This window comes from Amaranthus tricolor, chromosome 17 (assembly GCF_026212465.1).
Source record: "Amaranthus tricolor cultivar Red isolate AtriRed21 chromosome 17, ASM2621246v1, whole genome shotgun sequence".
NCBI classification, from domain to species: Eukaryota; Viridiplantae; Streptophyta; class Magnoliopsida; order Caryophyllales; family Amaranthaceae; genus Amaranthus; species Amaranthus tricolor.
Window position 1 is genome coordinate 8566410 of NC_080063.1, and position 13310 is coordinate 8579719.

General features: G+C 33.4%; 1 protein-coding gene across 1 annotated transcript; it reads left to right on the forward strand.

Moving 5' to 3' along the window:
* The first annotated feature begins 5852 nt into the window (after positions 1–5852).
* Positions 5853–11953, forward strand: LOC130804102 (protein ELC-like). The gene is made up of 2 exons (XM_057668429.1): positions 5853–7384; positions 11589–11953. Exon 1 carries the CDS (start codon positions 5929–5931, stop codon positions 7345–7347), a length of 1419 nt encoding a protein of 472 aa, XP_057524412.1. The 5' UTR covers positions 5853–5928; the 3' UTR covers positions 7348–7384; positions 11589–11953.
* Positions 11954–13310: the final 1357 nt, after the last annotated feature.

The following is a 13310-nucleotide window of genomic DNA, read 5'->3' on the forward strand; positions in this document are numbered from 1 at the left end:
GTGATTAAAGGATTTTCTAAACTAAATAAATTTAATTAGAATGATGTTATCACTACTATTATGTGCGCTTATTTCAATTCTTTTTGTATATAATATCCCTAATGAATAGTATCTTTAATTGGAAAAGTTTCCTATATCATATCTATAATATTGTTTACAAGCTGTGTGTTATTGTAGTCAATAAAAACCTTAACATTGCCTTTTAAAATATGTTTATCTAGTTAGTAATTTTTGAAAATACATTAATAAAAATCTTATAAATTACATTGTTCTATAGATATCTTTACACTTACAACCCCGTGCATTACACGGGTTTTATACTAGTAATATAATAATGAAACTAAAGAAGAAAGTAGTAGTTTAGGATTATACAGAACCCACGAAAAGAAGAAGGAAAGAAGAGAGGGGAAGGAGAAAGAAGAAGAAAGAAGGTTGGCCGGCCGATAGGCTCCGACCAATCTATTCATGATTTTCCCACAATAATCTCACCTATTGATTAACCATGAATAATCCTAACTTTGAGGGGTATTTTCCTAGAGTAAACCCGGTGACCGGATGACTTGCTATAACAAACTTTATTTTTTTTAAAAAAAAGCTAAATAAAAATAAATGTCGAAAAAAATGTTCAAAATAAATTTATGATTTTTTTTATTATTTAGAATTTTTTATGTAAATTTTCAAAAATTTTCTCTAATTTTAAATTAATTTTCAGTTTACATTTTTGGTGAATTATCTACTATAGCAGGTCATCGTGTTACTCAAGTTTACTATAGGCAAAATATCCTCTAAAGTTGGGAAGATTCATGGTTAATCAATAGGTGGAATTATTGTAGGAAAATCATAAATATGTTAAATTATTCTAAGTAATTTTCCTTAAATATTTGCTCTTACTTGTGTAAATTGAAACAAAATAGCTAATGAGAGAGTTCGAAGGAGAAAAGAGAAAACTAAATGTGGTGGAAGAATTAAAATATAAAAATGGCTCAATTTATATTTGTAAAATAATGTAGGTTAATAGAATTAGAGGCGAAGAATGGGAAGAGGTGGATGTATAAGGGAGTTACTTGAGGTAGTTAGAGAGGGAAATTAGCAACATTAAGTGAAAATTGGTTTTCTCATTTAAGTTTTCTTTTTTTTTTAATTAAAATTAAATTTCAAAATTTTTCTAATTTATTTATTTTATTATTATTTTTTCTTTTGAAAAGTTTCGGATATTACAATATGCTCTGATGCGCTTCCATGGTTGATCTAGTAGGGTAATATAGAGCATCTGCCCTTTAGATCTCGTCGCTGCTCTTGTCCGCAAACAAAATGGCACTGATCAGATAGAACAAGTACACCTTAGGGTACCTCCTAATAGTCACCTCATCTACATCAACGGGAACCTTGCAGCAGGTGTCAATCAAGCATATAATCTTCATTGCATAACATTAAGGCTTATCACTTAGAGATCATTGTCCTAATACTCGCTCAACTATGTCTTGCATGCTATGAAGTTGGTGACCAACTGTGGACACATAATGCCTCTCTATGGGAAGCTGTGAAGTACATCGATATCCAACAAGGTGATCGTCGCCTCACCTAGTAGGATATGCCAGGTAAGTTTCTCTTGGCGTCATCTCTCAACCAACGCCGTGACCAAAGCTTGATCAACATGGTATAGGCGAGTTGATAAAAATCGTAGATTCTGGCTTTATGAAGATACTGATGGGACAAAAAATGGTGAAAATCATTATTGATTAACAGACGTGACATATTATGTTGAATTAGAAAACAAAACCGAAGGTTAATTGCACGGGAGATAATTTGGAGAACGAGAGTGGTTAGATCTTTCATATTAATACGTATCCTCTATAGTAACTACGTTCTCACTTTTTGATCTCTCTGATAATGGGATGACAAGGAGAAAAGAAATACATTTAATGTATGGACTATAACTGCTATATATAATAACAATATATGACTAGATACTAGTCATAAATAAGTCTCTATAAATTTAAGGCCCACGACCTATTAATACATTTAAACTTAAATCATTTTAACTATAAGCTCAACGTTTTATAAATTTAAGGCCCACGACCTATTGATACATTTATACTTTTTGATCACTTTAAGTTAGACATAAAGAAAGTTCTATAAATTATAATGACGTATATATATTTACATATAAGCTCAACGTTGGACTATGATCCAACAGATACGGGATGATTTGATTATCAATCGCCCATGGAGCTGAGTCGGGATGCCTATAGTAAATTGTATATGTGTGAGAAACCTGCAAATAATAAAAATGTTACTATAGTGATTATATCTAACACTAAAGTATATGTGTAACACCCTCAAAATAGGTCGAACTTTTAAAAACACCTTTAATGAAAAACATGAGCAAAAATCTACTCATGGGAGTTTTACCGCCACATCTATTTCTAATAAAATAAATGTAAGGCTTAACAACTAAGAAATAACTTAATAATTTTAAATCCAACAAAGGGTCTTACAACATAAGAAAAGACTAAAACGTAATCTGTGTCCATATAAAATTTAAACAACCTAAGGTAAAATTTAAACTGAAATACGACTCTAATAAAAGCTATATTTCTAAGTGATCCTCACTCCACGATTCCCACGCCATCAATAACCTGCAACATAAGAATACAAGAAAAACAAGAGAAAAACTCCCAAAATCAGAAAATCGAGTAATTCCAACTCCATCCCGTAAGACGATTAAGTTTGAAAAGGATTTAAGAAAATAAAATATAATCAAAATGGAAAATAATTATATATATATATATATATATATATATATATATATATATATATATATATATATATATATATATATATATATATATATATATATATATATATATATATATATATATATATATATATATAGCTGAGTTTAAAAGAAAAACAATTTGAAAAAAACAATATATAATATCACATAAACCAATTCATTAATTTGATATTTAATAATGACAAACACATAATCAATTTTTAATTTGAGGGAACGAGAACGCCAGTGGGCCGAGGCTTTACCCCTATACCTACTTCATCAGGAGGTTGTCACCCCAAATAATTCAAGGCCAGCAGAGTAGTCTCAGGGAACCCTAGTGTACACACCCCTTCTACTTGGATCACAACAAATAAAAAGAAGACCAAACATCGTATCAAGTATCAGAAATAATAATACATGTCGGCAGCTATACTAACCAAACAGGACAACCTGTTCATCACCCTTATACTTGGATCACAACAAATATAAAAGCTTCATTTCCCTCGTGTTACACTTAACGTGATTTAATATATTTAATAATTTGTTGCGAGCACACAAACATATAATCAGACATACATTATACATTTTATTTTATGATCATAAATTTTTCCCAATAAATATATATCTCAGGAATATCCAACTGAAATCTCATTTTCCAAATCACCATTCTAACATCAATTGGTGGCAATAGGAATTAATATCATAAATATTTATCTTTCAAATTAAACCGTATCTAGTTTCATTATCAAAATAATAATATAAATTTTATCAAAAATAGTAATTATAAATTCAAGTTTGACAAAAATAATAGTAAATATAATTTGAGAATATATAAAACATAATATCATACAAAATAATGTCATATCAAATCATGCACCCATTTAAACACATTAATTATCACTTAGCACATAATACTAACGGGATAGTCCTAATTAGATGGACATTGAGAATTACCTTGTCACGCGATCCTAGACAATGTACGCTCCTAATAATCTCTGTCTACGAATCCGCTGTCTTTAATATCGAAATCTTGCGTTTTCTTGACTTGAATTTTTAAGCAAATGGGAGATGGAGGAAGAGTTTGTAGGAGAAAAAGTGTAACACCCCGGCCCCTCGGACCGCTGGTGACTACTCATGGAGACTGTAGATTGGCCCCACAAACCAACACAAGTCTTTCCAGCGCACTTTGGCCTCACTCGTGCGCACCCGTGAACACTTCCCAAGAGGTCACCCATCCTAAGATTGCTCCCCACCAAGCACGCTTAACTGTGGAGTTCTTAGCAAATGGGCTCCCATGAAAAGAAGATGCACCTTGTTGATATGTGTAGTCTATCAATCCCTTTTCAAGCTAAATTTGGGGTATTACTCTTTCCAGCGCACTTTGGCCTCACTCGTGCTTACCCGGGAAAACTTCTCAGGAGGTCACCCATCCTAAGAAGTGTGAGTAATAATGTGAATGAAATTAAGGGTGATTGGTTTAATTTATAATAGGTAAGTGAGGTTAGTTATAAGATTAAGAGGGAGAAGTGGGAAGTTATTTGTTAATGGGGAGTTTTTTTTATTATTATTATTTTTAAAATTTTTGAAATTTATTTATTTATTTATTATTTAAAAAAAAACGGTTGTTACAATATGCAATATAAAAGTATATACCTAGGCATTCCATAATAATGTGCTCTTGTAGTTTGTCTGCAATCTGAAGACGTTAGGGTCACAAGGCCTCGGAGATGTTGGATCCATCTCGACTTACAAAGCAATGAAGATGGTTTATCCTCAATAATAGATTTGTATTGATGCAGTTTAACATAAATCTAAGAGATTATGATTTTTGTTATGTACTTATTGGTTTAAAATGATGTCAATTTCACGAAAAATCTTGTTAATTTATAGATAATATTGTTTATAATGTTGCATTACTATAATTAATTTTCAAACATTCATCATTATGATCACTAAAATTAATCCTAAATTTACTGATATTATTCGACAAATTTAATAATAGTTTGATAAATTAAAACTAATCAATTCCCGTTGGTTTGATTTGTTTTCGATTTAAAATCAGTTTGGGTTTGCAATTATTTGGTTAATAATCGATTAAGTTGGTTTAAACTCGTTCGCATTCTGTTTCGTGCAAAATTTGAGTTAGATATGACTAGGTTAGATCACTCCTAGGTTTGGGTAATATCAATTAACAGTTATGAAAATTTGTCGCTTGTTTTCGATTATCAATTATTTTAGGCACAACTTTAGCCCAAGTTAGTTAACTTTAGTTTGATAAACTTTAAAAAAGGGAAAAATTCCACATGGTAGCATCGAACTTCGTGAAATGTCATTTGTAGCACTCTTGTAGATTTTTCCACATGGTAAAATACAGTTTGTGCCTTATCTAACCATCGTAGCATTTTCTATTAAATTCTTGTCGATTTTCATTGAATTCACCATTTTGACGTTTCTATTCTTATTAAGTGTTGGTTGTTGTCTTTATAATTTGCCATAAATCATTTTTATGCTCTCAAATGTTTAATTTACCATTTTGACGTTTAATTCACTGTTTAATTCATCAAAACTTTCAAATGTTGTAACAATTTTGTTTTCATTCAAATTGTTGTCTTTATGATTTACCCTAGTTAAGTACATATGTATTAGTGCTTCAAATGCACCTTTTGAACTTTGTAACCCTAGTTAAGTACATTAAGTGAAAATTATGACTTATGTAATAGTGCTTAAGACACCTTTTGTCAAAAATGCTAACATATTGAATGAAAACAAAATTGTTACAACATTTGAGAGTGTTGATGAATTAAACAGTGAGTTAAACGTCAAAATAGTGAATTAAACATTTGAGAGCGTAAAAATAATTTATGGCAAATTATAAAGGCAACAATCAACACTTAATAGGGGTTGAAACGTCAAAATTGTAAATTAAACTGAAATTGACAAGAATTTAACGAAAAAATGTTACGACAATTAGATAAAGTATAAATTGAATGCAACTATGTCAAAAAAAAAAACTTACAAAATTATTGTCATTGGAATTTTACAAAATTTAATGCTACCATAGGAAATTAAAAAAAACACATTTTTTGATTAGATAATCTTCGATTCCGATTTGTATTTTCGGATCAGCTCCGCCTACGGTGGGTGACGCGTGAATGAAATTGCGATGTAGGGAAGCTAAGTTTTGGAATTTATTAGGAAGGGGTCGTGTTTACGCCTGTTGCTTAACGAAGGAACTTTCCTCCAAAAAATTGATCCATCTTGTTGAAACATCTCCAATGGCTCCTCCACCACATCCCCTCCATGTAGGCGATTCAAACCCCCAAATCCGACAATTCCTAAGCAACGTTCTCTCACAACGAGGTCCATTATCTCCCCCTTACACTGAAGATGTTAAGTGGTTAATTCGTCAACATCTCATCTCCCTTACTGAAGTTTACCCTTCTCTTCAACCAAAAACAGCTACTTTCAATCACAACGATGGTCGTACCATTAATCTTCTTCAAGCTGAAGGTACGATTCCGATGGTTTATCAAGGTGTTACTTACAATATCCCTGTTGTTATTTGGCTTATGGAGTTATACCCTCGTCAACCTCCTTGTGTTTTTGTTAATCCTACTCGTGATATGATCATTAAGCGTCCTCATCCCTATGTTACTCCTTCTGGGATTGTTTCCATTCCTTATTTGCAGAAATGGATTTACCCTTCTTCTAATTTGGTTGATTTAGTTCGTGATTTGAGTCATTATTTTGGTAGAGATCCACCTCTTTATTCTCAGCGCAAATCTGATTCTAACTCTAATCATAATCTTAATGTTAATGCGAACCCTAATCCTAGTCATACTAGTCTAAGTGGGAATTCTATGATTTCGTCGAATACTAGCTATTCGGGTTCAATTGCTTCTGGTTCTGTTGCTCATCAATCGATGCCGCCTAGGGTTTTCCCGCCTTCCCCTTATGTGGGTAGTGGTCGGAGTATGTCCCCGTCGCCTCAGAGGCAGAATGGGACAGATGATCCAAATGAGGTTTATAAGAGGAATGCTATTAGTAAGCTTGTTGAGAGTGTACATAGTGATGTTGTTGCGTTGAGAAAGACGAGGGAGGCTGAAATGGAAGGTCTATTTAGTGCCCAAGCTATATTGAGACAGCGGGAGGAACAACTTAACAAGGGTTTGAAAGAGATGTTCGATGAAAAGGAGGCGTTAGAACAGCAGTTACAGTTGGTTTTGACTAATGCTGATGTATTGGAAGGGTGGTTGAAGGACAATGAAGAAAAAATGTCGAAAATGGGGAATCATAATGTTGATGTTGATGATGCGTTTGAGCATTGTGATACGCTTTCGAAGCAGATGATTGAATCTAGTGCCTCTGATTTGGCAATAGAGGATGTCATTTATTCTTTGGATAAGGCGGTTCAGGATGGAGTGATTCCTTTTGATCAGTACTTGAGGAATGTGAGGCTGTTGTCTAGAGAACAGTTTTTCCACCGGGCTACTGCTGCAAAAGTTAGGGCTGCTCAGATGCAAGCTCATGTTGCTAGTATGGCTGCTAGATCATCACAATATGTGATGTGAGCTGCAAGCTTTAGCAAATGGAGGCTCTATTGGCCAGGTAGAATTTTTGTTATATTCCTATATATTTGAAATGATCTCAATCAGCTTTTGCTATGCAAATTAAATTTTCTTTAATTTATGTAGTAATTATCTATGGAACAATGGATAAGGTACTTCGTTTGTTGCAGTCATGACTTGTTTGAATATGAATTCTTGTCATATTTCTTCTTGTTGATCAAACCCAAAATATGTGTTAAAACAAATAAGCGAGTCGTTTACATTCAGCCCTATCTCACACCTCATCTAAAAAACTAAAAGATTCATTTTATTGTTTGTACGCGGTACACATATATTATTCTCCTTCGCTCATTCGTCGTCTTTGCACTTGACCATACATTACCAATGTTAACAAATTTATTGTTGTCATAATTGTAAGCAATTTGCAATTTGCAATTTGCAAGTATGCTTCTCATCCATCTTATCTCCTCATTAATTATATCCTTCAATGCAAGCATCATTTGCAATTCACGTAAATAAGATGTGAAAATGATTAGCAAGTCATTTTGGGATTTTTTTTTTAATTTGAAACCATAGAACATTAAATCTTTGGCTTTAATTGTCATATGCCTTCAAGTTAATAAAAATAATGCAAGTCTTTAAACTCCATTTGTTTTTTCATAATGAATAGCTTCTTTAGTAGATCGTTTGGGCATAAAATCAAATTGTTTTGCGACAATGCTTGTTTTTCTAAGCGGTGTCCTATTACCCTTTTTCCAGGCATCATGTGATGACAATGAGGTTTGTATTTTGAAGCCAACGCTCTATATGCTTAACTTCTAGACATTATCCTTTTATTATCTTTTAAAACTAGTAACAGTAGATGCAATCCTGAATCCATAAAACATATTATGTAGTGTCAGTTTCTTGCTTTGACAATTGTGATTCATACAACCATCCTAAGCTTCTGTATTAGCCTTTCTTCACAGGTAGAGCTATCCTCCTTTACATTAATCATGGTAAAGACCTGAAAATCTTGGTAAATTATTGATTTGCTCTAAATTGATTATCTCAACCTTAGCTGGACTGCTTTCACCTGTCAAGTGTCACATTAACTTGTACATTATCTTCTCCAGTAGATGTTTAGTGGGGATATATCCCTTTCCTTTTCATGTTTTGACAAATGAATCCATGTTATCCATAATAACCATGACTCACAATCGAAGCCATGATATCCTCCACACTATTATGTAGTATATAATAACCATGAATCCATTTTATCTCTTGTCTTTCTTCACATGGATGGCCCAAAGAGCTTTCAGCAGAGAAACTTTATTTTATAGCTGCATATCCTTATCATTTAGACCATAGCTATTATTCTAGGCAAACGAATCTTTTTTGATATATGGACAATCCTAATCAAGGTTAGATCCTACATATGGACACAATTTCCACTAGTAGCATCTTTGGGAGCAAGAAGATTTGAGCCCACAAAGTGTCTGAAATCTGAATTAACTGAAGTCTTTTAGCGTAGCCGCGTAGGAAAAGTTTGGACTTTGAAAGACCAATTATGAACCATTTGAGCAATTTTTATAATCAGTGGCTTGCACTTTGTGTAACTAAGCTTATTAGAAAATGATGGAAACCCAAGGTGTCTTAAGGGAATATCACCCTTAGTCTTGCATATATCATTCATGACAAATGATTGATCATCATTTGAGATCTCAAAATAGTACATATCCCACATTTTCTTCTAGACAAAAAGCTCCAAAGATTTTAAGGAACTGATTTTTTTCCATTAACTTGACAGAGGTTTTACCAGCTTTAACAAGCAGAAGTAAGCATCTAGGAGCATTATTTGATTCACATGAAGCTTTGCACATCTAGGATGAAATATGAAATCTCGATTATTCTTCCAATCCTGTAGATACTTTCATTAGTATTTCATGATTCAGACTTGTAGGTAACAAACAAGCAGATAGTGGGTTCCCTTTCTTTGAACCCTTTTTGAGCAGGAAAAGGTTTTTTGGGAAGGCTCTAATAAGGAATAGGAGACTGTTCTAATACAAGTCATTACTGGGAAATGGATTTCCATGTAAATCCTAATACATTCATCAAAGTCATGAGATAGACCCAATTCTCCTAGCTCATGCCTTTTCAAGATCAACTTTAATCTTTTATATATTATGAGATCCTTTGTCTGCCAGGGATAAAGATAGCTTGAGATGGATTAACAACATAAGTAATTATACCTTCAGTTTGCTAGTTAGAATTTGACAACGCTTTTGTATAGCGTAGTGCAACATCATATTAGTTGTAATTCTTCATGGAGGTTGCATGAGGAGATTAACACAGTTTTTGCCAGGTGAAATGACAAGAAATAGACGAAAATCATAATGAATATCCCTGCTCACTCTGTGCTAAGTCTCTTTTTAAATAAGTATTAAATTGATCAATCACAGATACCTTCTCATCTTAATGTCTTTGAGAGCGGCATCTATTTCATGGTTCTCTACTGGCGTGCATAAACTATCAACATCATAGTAGACAGTTGATGGCCTTTTTTGAGAATCTGAATATTCCTTCCTCATAGATTGTGGCTTGGGGTTCCTCTTCCGTGTAATTTATCTTTGACCATCTGCTGTTCTGGCACTTGATTAGATTTCCCACTTATCATATCATCAGTATGATTTGAGATGACAGTATGACGTTCTGACCAGTTTGCCACGGAGAAACTGGAATGTTACCGCCTACTTCTACTTTTTCCGTGTTCACATTAGTAATCATCTTTTATGGATGATTTTGAACTTTCACTGCGACCCATTTCTGCATTTTCTTTGGTTGGACGCAGAGCATTAGTTCTAACAGCCTGCCAATGCTTAATTTCTCACATAATGGTGGAATCGGATCTTACTGCATGGACACCTTCGTATGGATTATCAACTAGAACACTTGTACCAGCTCTTGTGTAACATCCATTCCTACCAAGAGGCCAAGATTCTTGCAAAAGACACCCTTCATTGGCTAGATTTACATTCATCAGAATCATTAGCGTACACATGTTTTGCTAATATATTCCTTATGAAGATGAGGAACATTTATCCACATAGGAAAGACCCTTTGCTTGATTCTTTAACACTATCTTTGGATAACAACTATGGAGAGATAAGAAAGGAAAGGAAGGGGAAGGAAGGAGAGGGAAAGGAAGGGAAGAGAAATGAAAGGGAAGTAACTCTTATTTGTTTAGGAGGAAAGGGAAGGGGGATGAGAGTTTTTCCTTCAAAGTGTTTTAATCCTTTTGTTGCTGAGGCTCACCATTGTTGGTACTTTGAGCATCTATAACGTTATTTGTGTTCTCTTGTTGTTACTTGCCTTGAATATCAATTTTGAAGTCAAGATTCGTTATCCGGGTTTCAGTGGAGTAAACGAGGAATTTTCGAATGGCATATAGAGAGTGATGTGCTTATGCATAATCCCCTATTCTTTATGAGAGATTCTTTAAATCCTTGGGTGATTATACCTAGGATTTCATAGATTCAAAGAAAATGTGTCATGGGTATTCTAAGGAATGGTATCATCTGTTTTCTCATCATAGAGGTGATTGTTGCTGCTAAGTTAGTGATGGCATCATTCCAAAACTCATTGAAAAAATAGACCCTATGTTTTTAACTTTCCTAAAGTGAAAATTTTTTAGGTTCATTTGAAAGCTCTCGTTGAAAGCATTCTAGTGGCATTTTTTGTAGGTTTCTGAACATTTATCCCCGCCTATGAAAGAATAGCAAAAGAAGTCTAGCTTAACTGCCAAAGATCGATTTCAAATTCGCATTTCATTTTGAACTTGAACCTTCTTTTCCCATCTTACCCAAGGCTTTCCATACCATGTCTCACCTTTTCATTTATCACACATTTCACGTAGAAGGCCTCTTAGCCTATGATAGAATTGCATAGAGGCTGTTTTCATTACAATCTGGATCCTAAAGACAACAAACCGCTGCACTTATTAGCAGTTCACTCTTCATCATCTAGGTCTTCAACACCCACCTCCCACCCCCTCTAAATACACCCAACAATAAGAAATCTCTTCCAAGTAAAAGCTTGACCTAGTTGTAGTGTTTAGTTAGTGAGACTAATAGAAAACTGTGGTGTCATAGTCTTACTTTGATTCGATGTTAGCTGCATATCGCAACTTTTGTTGGTGTGCAGCAGGATTTTGGTGTGAAAATGAATCAACTAAATTTGATTTAAGGGTTTTGTCTTTGTTACAGGATTATTTGTTGAATCAACGACTTGGGAGTGGAGTGGAGTGGAGGTTGAGTAGCTTCTAAAACTTGAAATGCAGTTATTGTCAAGGTCGTTGATATAATCAAACCTATTTTGCTTGTTGAACTGAAGAAATAGGGTAACTGAATACAAACTTTGATGTAAAATTGTTAATAGCATTGTATATGCTCATAAAGTGGCTACTGTCTAATTTTCCAATGTTGATGCACTATGTTCTCCTGTGTGATCACTTTTAGGCGTGCCTCTTGCTCTGGCTCTGGCTCTGGGAGTATACGGTTCCAGTTCTTGCCTTCTTGGTAATGTGTTCTAGGATTACTTCGTTTTTTAAATTATTCGGTTCGATTTGATTTTCTTCAGTTTCACTTGATCAAGTTTGGTTAGGTGATATATGTTGTATAAATAATGTACTACGAATTTGTACTTTGGCACACTACCAAGTCTCAAGGTAAGCGACAACATCTCATCCAAAACATCCGAAATACCTAGCATTTGCTTGCTTTTGAGCATTTATTCTCTACCTCCGCATCATTGATATCATGTTAGAGCTTGTCTGAGAAAAATTCCTTGGATTATTGGTGACAATACAACAGTTCTTTGAGCGGGATATTAGGTTGATGATCCTATTTTCGTTTCCTTTGAAGGAGTATTGGTATAGATTGTTCGTTACCTTTCCTCACCCAGACTCTGTTTTTGAGCGGAATATTAGATTGATGATGATGATGATAACAGTGCCTCCAGCAATAACGGGCATTGTTCGTAGGGCTAACACTGACACTCCGAAAATAATGGGTCCAAGGCGTTTCTTTATAGCATTGAATGTGAATAACTTTGCTCTTATAACGAGAATTGACCAACCATCTGTAGCCGGTGAGACTTTAGTCATTTATACCTGGGAAGTACAACGTCGATCCCACAAAGAGTTATCGGTTTAATGATTGTTAATTTTAATACACACTTATTTCCCTTCAAATCCTTGTTATTTGCACAAAACTCACAAATAACAATTATATTAAACAATAACCTAAATACTTAACTTGGCAATAAAATTATATTAGACATTGTTAGCGATTATTCAAATTCTAAAAGAGTTGGATTTTAAATTAAAATAGATAGGATCACTTATGTTGTCAACAATTTCACCTTTACTCTTATATATAATCATATTTTTCTAGTTTAAATAAAATACTGACATTGTCAATAATTCTCCTTAATCTTTAAAAATATCATACTTTTTTAGTACAAATAGAATCACTGACATAATTAGCAATTCTACCTGTATACTATACAAAATTAAACTATTTAAAAATAGAACTGCCAATATTGTGAACAATTTTAAATTAAGACGAAATTAAAAAATACTCGCTATTTGATACTACATAAATCTTTGTAATAAATTTTTTAGTTAATCTAAAGTGATCAAGTTGTCATTTTAGTTTAATGGAGGAAAACTATTCCTTTTTTAAATTCCTAACATTTAATTTGTAAAGTGCTCTTTTTGTTTAAAAAAAAATCAGCTACTTGAGAGACTGTCTCTTTAAGAGACGTATTTTAAGTCCACCCCATTAAAGATTAATGCCTACTTACTTAATGTCTACTTACATTATCCTTAATATTAACTTACCGTATCCTTAATGCCTACTTTCAATATCTTAAATGTCTACTTACATCATTCTTAATGCCTACTTACAATATTTTAAAAAATATAT